General features: G+C 37.7%; 2 protein-coding genes across 3 annotated transcripts; one reads left to right on the plus strand and one right to left on the minus strand.

The window, feature by feature from the left end:
• Nucleotides 1-191: 191 nt before the first annotated feature.
• On the plus strand, nt 192-4185 carry LOC100787801 (GPI mannosyltransferase 2). Of its 2 annotated transcripts, none has more exons than XM_006583860.4 (6): nt 192-811; nt 1088-1283; nt 1997-2175; nt 2369-2613; nt 3077-3252; nt 3589-4185. In XM_006583860.4, exons 1-6 carry the CDS (start codon nt 279-281, stop codon nt 3754-3756), a joined length of 1497 nt encoding a protein of 498 aa, XP_006583923.1. In that variant the 5' UTR covers nt 192-278; the 3' UTR covers nt 3757-4185. The 2 variants fall into 2 exon arrangements, with proteins under 2 accessions (XP_006583923.1, XP_006583924.1); XM_006583861.4 differs by having other exon boundaries at nt 3080-3252.
• A 4060-nt stretch (nt 4186-8245) lies between these two features.
• Nucleotides 8246-9091, minus strand: LOC121175206 (uncharacterized). The gene has a single exon (XM_041017543.1). It carries the CDS (start codon nt 9089-9091, stop codon nt 8246-8248), a length of 846 nt encoding a protein of 281 aa, XP_040873477.1.
• Nucleotides 9092-9385: the final 294 nt, after the last annotated feature.

Consider the following 9385-nt stretch of genomic DNA (forward strand, 5'->3'; position numbering starts at 1 on the left):
AAATAAAATAAAAACAAGAAGTCCTAATCTTTTTACAAAAGTACTTTTATCTTAAAAGTAATTTTTCATTTGATTTTCAAGCATACTCCTTTATTTGCTTTTACCATTCCCTCCATGGTGTACCCAAAAATAAATTAAAAATTAAACTGTATATTTCGTTAAATAAAGCATTTTTTTTGTGTGTTTGAAATACATAATCGATCTACTAGAAAAACAAAAATAAGAAATACATATTGGAGTGGACGCCCTGCAGTTAGCAGGGCTCATTTCATTCCAAAATGGTGGAAACATTACCACACCATACTCCTCCTCCTCCTAACCATCACCAAGTCTTGGTTCTAAAATCTGCAATATGTTCGAGACTCCTCCTCGTAACCCTAATCATCCTCTTCCGAACCCTCGTTTCCCCCTACGACACATCCGCATCCTTAAACCCTCCATGCCTCTCCACCCCCAACCCCAACTCCACCACCCACCCTTCCCCCCTCGAAAACGGCGTCGTTTGGGACTCCGTCTACTTCCTCCGCATCGCCCAATGCGGCTACGAGTACGAACAAACCTTCGCCTTCTTACCCCTCCTTCCTCTCTCTCTCTCCCTCTCTTCTCACACCCTCTTCGCCTTTCTCTCTCCCTTTCTAAACCAAAGGCCCCTCCTCGCTCTCTCCGCTTACGTCATCAACAACATGGCTTTCGTTCTCGCCGCTCTCTACTTCTACAAGCTCTCCCTCACCGTCTTGAAGGACCCCCAAATAGCGCTTCGGGCCACCGTTTTCTTCTGCTTTAATCCTGCCTCTATATTTTATTCATCCATGTAATGCTCTTTTCTCCATTTGAAAACAACAAAAGTTTGCGCATTTTCAATTTTGGTCCCCGTAAGTGTTTTGTTTAGTGCTTGTAAGTTTGTGTGCCTTTTCAATTTTGGTCTTTTAAGTGTGTTTAGTGCTTCTAAGTTTGTGCAGGGACTAAAGTTGGAAAAACACGATCTTACAAGGACTAAAATTGAAAAGAAAAAAAAACGCGAACTTACAGGGACTGAATTCATATTTATGTTTCTTTGTGACTTGGTGTTTGGTTTGTGTGATGGCAGATACTCGGAGAGTTTGTACGCGCTTCTGTGTTTCGGAGGAATGTACCACTTCATGTCTGGTGGGAACAATTTGGCTGTTCTTTTCTTTGCGCTCTCCGGTTGTGCTAGGTCTAATGGGGTGCTGAATGCTGGCTATCTCTGCTTTCAGACTATGCATCGCGCTTATCATGCTATGTTTCAAGAAAAGCGTGTTACTGTTAGTTTCTTCACTCTTTCTTCTTTCCTACATTGTCATGTGAGAGTATCTATATTAATTATTTTGCCCTTGATGGAAGTGGGTTGGAATTTGGAAAATGTCGATTGCGTTCAGTCTCACATGACTGTGATTGTTAATATTAGAATCGGTTTTCTGTGCTTGTGAATTTGAAGCAACTGTCTCAAGCACTTGCGAAATTATGAATATAGTCATTGCTGCTTTATGGTAAAAGAGAGGGTGAATTCTATGAACATGGCTGCTAGCTCTAGCTCTTACTGTCTGAAGAAATAAGTTTTTTTTTCTTTTTTATTTGGAGTGTTTGATGGCTAATTTTATTGACCGAGTATGGATGCTTATGATATTAGGTGTGGAAGTTGGGGGGTGTGAGACTGGTGAGGGTGACATATTGTATCCTAAAAAAATAAGTTTGAGTCTTTTTTTTGGCTGTTGTGGATTTTTCACGTGATAGGTCATAGAGTAGAGTAGAAAGTAAATATGCATAGAACTAATAATTTTTCTTTTCCTGATGAATTTTGTTTTTTAACTATGTGGTATGGGAACATTTGTAAACTGACATATAGATGTAACTCAAGTAGTTAGAGTAGATGTTCTAGGATTGATTTCCATGTCAGCTGAAAAGAAAAAAGATTTCAAATGCTGTTAGTTTGAATTATCAACTAGAATACTTGATTGATTCTTTGTCATTGTACCAGTTGGCTTTGCAGATTGTTATTGCTGGAGCTTTACGTACTGCATGTATTTTTGCTCCATTTGTAGCTTTCCAGGCTTATGGCTACTACAATATGTGTGTTGGACGTTCTCCTGATGAAATAAGGCCATGGTGCAAGGCAAGAATACCATTACTTTACAATTACATCCAAAGTCATTATTGGTAAGTTTATTTTTAAGTTACAATAGTTTTGTTGATTTATTTTGCCAATGCTATCTTATTGGCTGAATTATTATACTCTAGTCTATGCAACCTATTATGATGTATTTTCTCTGTAGTCTATAAAGTTGGAACTTGTATGTTTAAAATTTAAATAATCAGATTTTTCAGTGAAGGTTAATTTCTGATTGGCCAGGGGTGTAGGTTTCTTGAGATATTTTCAGCTGAAACAGTTGCCTAACTTTCTTCTTGCTTCCCCAATACTGTCTCTGGCACTTTGCTCAGTTGTCCATTATGCTAAGTCAAGGCCTCAAAACTTTCTCTCACTGGGTTTTTTAGCTCCTATGGAAGAAAAGAGCCGTGGAGTTGTGTTTTTATTAGATGAACTCTCAAGGTCCAAAGAAGCCCGAAGTGTGAAGAAATCCTCTGTTAGGGTAGAAGGTATGGTTCTGAAACAGATTGTGTTTTAGAATTATTTTGCATTAGTTGGAAGTACATTGGTTTGTGAGGAATGGTGATAAGTAATTCACTGACTTGGGTATAACAATTAAATCATCCACCAACAGTTTTTTTGTGGTGGCGCTATTTTTTCATTCTTTCACATTTGTGGTTCAGCCATTTTATTGTTTGTCTGGTCATTCCTGCTTGGTGATAATTGATATATGTACAGTTATAATTAATTACTTCATTCGTTGTTATGCTGTATAATTGATTATACACATATAATCAATTACAGTATTACACAGCATAACTCAATTGTCAGGTCATTCCTGCCTGGTGATAATAGTGAATGCTTAATTCCTTCATTCATTGTTCTATACAGCATGTATAATCTTGTGACTTGGGATATACAATAAAACGTTATATCTTATCATTGCAACCATAACACTACTCACTCCTGCAGCAGAACATTCCAATCTTAGGAGAAGAAAGAATGTGAGCAAGGGAGATGCTGCTAATGTTCACCTAGAATCTGAGCCAGCAGCAATTTGGCCAGGATACTTGTCTGCTTCTGTTCTTCCATTTGTGTTACACTTGGGATTCATGGCATGCACTGCTTTCTTCATCATGCATGTACAGGTAGTGTCAACTGTCTTGTTTTCTTCTGCTTCTATTTATCATGTTAAGAAAACTAGCCAGTGTGATCTTGAACTTTTGTAATCATGTTTTAAGACCTGGTCCTGAATATTGCTTAAATGTTCTAAACTTGGTTATCGAGTTTGTACTTGGTGAAAAATGGGTAATGAAAATTGACATAGTATTTGGCCACAAGTATATATGCACCCTTCATTTTCTGCTATCCCACTTTACTCTTACCCATTGCACCTTTAATCAATTTCTATCATATCCATTTGTTGCTTAAGAATGGCGAAAAGTGTTTGCTAATGGGAATTTTTGGTAATTGACATTTAACAGGTTTCAACTCGTTTCTTGTCTGCCAGCCCTCCACTTTATTGGTTTGCTTCATATATAATGGCATATCCTGGAAAATACTCTAGATGGGGATACGTGATGTGGGCATACTCTATAGCATATATTTTTCTTGGCAGTTTGCTGTTTTCAAACTTCTATCCTTTTACTTAACGAGAAGAAAGGTAGATGGTTCTTGAAAGCTGTTGGTCTTCTTATTCCATGCAATGCACAAAGGCATAACTATCCACCCTGAAGCGTTGCTGCTGAATTTCAGATTTCTGCTGGTTGCTGTTTGATCTTTACACGCCTGAGTAGTGGAGAAAATGCCCCCTTCCCTCCCTCAAATTAGCAATTTTTTTTTACGTTGGTCAACCGGGATTCTTATCATCTAGATGAGTAAACTAATAGAAATCCTTTTCCTTTGTTGTAATTTTCATTTTTGTCTATTATTTTTCTTTCTGTTCGATGGCTTTAGTTGAAGTTCAAGACCACTTTGTTTCCAATGAGTGCCAAAGTGAATCGGACTCTAGGAAAAGACAAATAATCCCCCTAGAGTACCTTTTCCATATTTGAATTTATCTAGTTTCAAATTATCATCTATCTCTATAGATATATATTTTATGTTTAGTATAGAAGCCAATTTTCTTGTATTTTACAATAGAAAAGTATTTCTATAATAGAACTCTATCATAGGAAAATTGAAATCTGAAATCTTAGAAACATAGCCATAGATGAAATTCATTTTCCTCTTCAGAATTGAACTGATTTTATTATGTAAATATCTCGTGAAAGATAAGTGTAAGAATAAAACAAAGAGAAATGTTTGATGACTTTCTCTAACACACTTTTGAATATACTTTTTTCTCATTAGTTAAAATTTATTGAAAATTTCAGAATTTAATGATTTTTTTTTTGTAATTTTTAACATATTTTAAATAATAAGACTATATGAAATGTTAAAGAATGTATTGTAACTTTTTAAAACATACATTACGTCGGACAAATAAGGCTCGGGGGATGAAATTTGGAAAGTGGATTTTTGTAGTTGGAATTTTCATCCAACCCCAATTAGAAACACCGTAAGTTTGTTATTTTCTATAAAATTTGTTCTATGAATAATTTCTCAGTAGAAAATGTATTTTAATTAATTTCTATATAACAAAAAGTCTAGGAAAATTAAGTTTTGGATTTGAATTGAAGGTTAAATTATTAAATAGGTCCTTAAATTATTTTTAATCTAATTCTTATCATGTATTTTTTTTAACCGAGTTTTTATAATTTTTAAGACTATCATAAATTATTATTTTCTTATAATTTTAAGTTATCACAAACCAACTTTAGAAACTGTACCAAAAATAACTAATTTTAGAAAGTTACTTAGTAATTTAACCTTAATTAACTCTTATCGAATGAAAATCACTTAAATTTTAATACTTTTGTTAAGTTAAATTTATGGATTGAAATTGAAAGAAATTATTTCCTTGAATAATTCATTAAGCACCATTTGTTTATATACAAGATTACAAGATAAAGATATGGTTAAAGATAAATCTAATAGAATGGCTAAAGATAAATCTAATAAATATAACAACTATAAAACTAAAGATGAACCTAATAGTTAAAGATATGACTAAAGATAAATTTAACAGATATAATAACTATAAAGCTATAGATAAACCCAATAGATATAATAACTATATAAAATCAGAATATATTATCATATATTCTAACACACCCCGACAGTCAAAGCGGGAGGTCGATGGACACTAAGACTATCTCGAAAATCCTCAAATAACGTCAAAGGAAGTCCTTTGGTAAATATGTCTGCAATCTGATAACAAGACGGGACATGTAAAACTCGAACTTGACCACGGGCAACCTTTTCACGAACAAAATGTATATCCATCTCAATGTGTTTAGTGCGTTGATGTTGAACCGGATTGCCCGCAAGATATATCGCACTTACATTATCACAATAAACCAATGTAGCCTTCTGGATCGGACAATGAAGCTCCAAAAGCAGATTTCGCAACCAACATAACTCTGAAACTACATTGGCAACCCCTCGATATTCAGCCTCTGCACTAGACCTGGACAAAGTAGCCTATCGTTTAGCTGACCAAGAGATCAAATTATCACCAAGAAATACACAATACCCAAAAGTAGACCGTCTCGTATCCGGGCATCCACCCCAATCAGCATCTGTATAAGAAACAAGAGTGGATGTAGATGATGGATAAAGATGAAGACCATGGTCTATAGTACCCCGAATGTAGCGCAATATGCGCTTGAGAGCGTGCATGTGTTCATCCTTTGGGTCATACATGCATAAGCACACCTGTTGCACTGCATATGTAATGTCGGGTCTGGTAAAAATAAGGTATTGTAGAGCCCCAGCAAGGCTCCTGTAGAGAGTCGAATCCTCAAATGGAGTGCTTGATGTAACACTAAGCTTTGGTTTAGTCTCAACAGGGGTAGGTGATGACATATAAGAAGACATGCCAGCACGATCAATAATCTCCATGGCTTATTTCTTTTGAGATAAAAACAAACCACCTGCATGATGAGTTACAGCAATGCCCAAAAAATAGCTCAACTGTCCCAAGTCCTTCATAGCAAATTTCGAGCTAAGAAGGGTAATAATGGACTTATGAAGCTCATCAGAGGAAACAGTCAAAATGATGTCATCCACATATAACAAAATATAAGCCATAGAAGTACCTTGTCAATAGATGAAAAGAGAATGATCTGAAGTGCTATGAGAGAACCCAAGTGTATGCACAAAATCAGCAAATCTCTTATACCAAGCTCGTGGTGCCTGTTTAAGCCCGTATAGAGACTTCTTTAATAGACAAACATGATTTGGTTTTTGCGGGTCCCTAAAACCCATAGGCTGATGCATGTAGACAGTCTCATTAAGTTCACCATGTAAGAAGACATTTTTGACATCAAGTTGATGAATGGGCCATGCCTTAGACAAAGCTAGACTCAGAACTATGCAAATAGTTGCTAGTTTGACCACTGGACTAAATGTGTCACCACAATCTATGCCAACCTATTGAGTTTTGTCATCACCTACTAGACAGGCTTTATGCCTCTCAAAAGAAACATCAGATTTTTCTTTATGAGCAAAAATCCACAATGACCGAATTACATTAACATCAGGTGGACGGGGCACCAACTCCCACGTCTTATTTTTAATAAGAGCATCAAATTCATCATCCATAGCCTTTTTCCAATTCGGGTCCCGAAGGGACGACACGGGGTTACGTGGCAGAGGGGATTTAGCAACAGCAGTATGAAGATTAAAGATCTTCTTTGACTTAACTATCCCATGTTGGCTGCGTGTAACAGCCCAAAGAGGTGGGCTAGGACGTGAAGAAGGGCTAGACTAGGAGGAGGGGAAGCAGTCGCTGGACAATTCGTACAATTAACAATATTCTTCTTTGGCTCAATGGTTGGGCCGGTTGCAATATTAGGGGAGTTGGGCCCAAATGGAACTAGACCAGGAGTTTGAGCATTAGGAGTAGTGGATTGAGACACTAAATGGTGGACCACGTATGGGTTTGGGCCATCATCTAAGAAATCATAAGTCTGAAAATGAGGAGTATGTAATTTAGCAAATGGAAATTGTCTCATCGAAAATGACATGACGACTTATAATTATTTTCCCAGAAGATAAGTCATAGCATTTATAATCATGGTGATTCGAAGGATATCCCAAAAAAACACATGGAGTAGAGTGGGGTTGAAGTTTATTTATGGTAGTGGAAGGAAATAGAGGAAAACATAAACACCCAAAAACCCGAAGATGAGAATAGGTCGGATCCTTATGATAAAGAACCCTAAGAGGAGATTTATAGTTCAATAACTTATGAGGAAGAATATTGAGAAGGTAAGTCGCCATTTGCAAGGCATGATGCCAAAAGGAAGAAGGTAATGACGCATGGGCAAGTGAAGTACGAACAATATTGTTAATTGTATGAATTGTCCTTTCGGCTTTCCCATTTTGAGGAGAAGTATGAGGACAAGACAATTGGAAAGAAATACCATTCACTTTACAAAAATCCCAAAAAGGCTTATTATCAAACTCTTTACCATTATCACATTGTATATTCTTTACTTCCCGTTCGAATTGAGTTTGGATGAAAGTTCTAAAATTTATGAATGTGGAATAAGCATTTGATTTGTTTGACAAAGGAAAAGTCCACAAAAATTTAGAATAATCATCTAACAACAAGATATAATATCGGTGCCCTGAGGAACTCAAAACAAGTGATGTCCAAAGATCAGTGTGAACAATATCAAATTGCATAAGAGTATGAGAATGTGACAAAACAAATGGTAACTTAATATGTTTTTCAAGAGAACATGAATGACAAATACGAGAATCTCTAATTTGATTACATTCAATAAATTTATTCTTCCTAAGAGAATGCAAGATAGATACTCCCGGGTGTCCCAACTGCTCATGCCAAAGAGAATGAGCTAAGGTAGCAAAAGTAGAGGAAGAAGTGGCTGGAGTGGTGGACTCGATGATAGGATAAAGCGCGCCCCGACTCTCACACCTCATTAGAGGCATCGCTGTCTAAAAATCCTTCACAGAAAACCCAAAGACATTTTTCAAGGATAAAGGAGGATGTGGGGAAGGCAAGTTAGTCTATCCATAACCACGAATAGGAATTGATTGACCATTACCAATAGTGATACCACGATGATTGCTCATATTAAAATAAGACGTGAGATTACCTGAGGTGGACGTCATATGAGAGGTGGCACCAGTGTCCATATACCAATTCAGATCTGGAGGAGTAATATCGAGGGTGTGCATTGCAGCCTCGATGCCTGTTGGAGTAGGAGTTGTGGCTGTGTATGCCTGCTGAGGTCTAGACCCAAGAATACCGGGCTGTTGGCGTGGAGTTTGCTGATAATTGGGCCTGACCCATGGAGTAGCTGGGTACGGACAAGGAGGAACAACCCACTGCATCCATGGCCAAGGCCATTGCTGTCCTGCAGGCCAGGGGTTGTTCTGGGGCTGTTGTTGTCCACCCCCACGATTGTTGCCACCGCCACTTTTACCCCCGCCACCAAAGCCTCCCTTGCCAGCGCCTGAGTTATCACAACCACCAGTGTTGTTGCGATTCTTTCTAGAATTGCCACGGTTTGAATACTGTTTTCCACCATTATTTGTGAGGCGTGCTGATGAATGATCAGACATTTCTTGAGATTCGTCCAAGTCACGAGCCACCATGGCGGAGGACGAGGTCTGAGCCGCCTTCTTGAGGCAGAATTCTTCGAGAACAAGTATCGACCGTGCTTGATAAAATTGAGGCAAGGGATCACTTTGACGGATAAGTGTGGCCACTCTCTTGTAGGGTTCAGTGAGACTGAACACCAATTGCAGAACCAACCTACTGTTATCGACCGGAAAGTCGACGTTCTTGAGTTGATCCGACAGTGACTTGAGATGTTGACAGTAAGCAAAGACACTTGAAAAGGCTTCCATGGTTGTGTGGGAGAACTCATACTCAAGTGTAACAGCACGAAAGTGTTTGTTATCTTAGAATATATCACGCAACCTATTCCAAGCCTCCATTGCCGTGGTGTCGAGTTCAAGAATAGTATCTAAAAGATCCTAAGAAATGGTGGCATAAATCCATTGTAGAACGGTGCGTCTAGTGTCAACCAGAGTTTTGTCTCCTCCTCCGTTGGTGGCGCCTTTTGCTTGCCATCCTGCAGAGGAATTATATGATCAATTACCCTATGGGATCGTGCGTGAATTTTGAAAAGTTCAGCCCAT

The sequence above is a fragment of the Glycine max genome, chromosome 7 (assembly GCF_000004515.6).
Source record: "Glycine max cultivar Williams 82 chromosome 7, Glycine_max_v4.0, whole genome shotgun sequence".
Taxonomy (NCBI): Eukaryota; Viridiplantae; Streptophyta; class Magnoliopsida; order Fabales; family Fabaceae; genus Glycine; species Glycine max.

What these genes read in the sequence shown, in the direction of transcription:
- LOC100787801 (XM_006583860.4), top strand. Translation starts at nt 279, where the DNA reads ATGGTGGAAACATTACCACACCATACTCCTCCTCCTCCTAACCATCAC. An exon ending in TCTATATTTTATTCATCCAT is followed by an intron (nt 812 to 1,087) that starts GTAATGCTCTTT and finishes GTGTGATGGCAG; the next exon opens with ATACTCGGAGAGTTTGTACG. An exon ending in TCTTCATCATGCATGTACAG is followed by an intron (nt 3,253 to 3,588) that starts GTAGTGTCAACT and finishes GACATTTAACAG; the next exon opens with GTTTCAACTCGTTTCTTGTC.
- LOC121175206 (XM_041017543.1), bottom strand. Translation starts at nt 9,091, where the DNA reads ATGGAAGCCTTTTCAAGTGTCTTTGCTTACTGTCAACATCTCAAGTCA.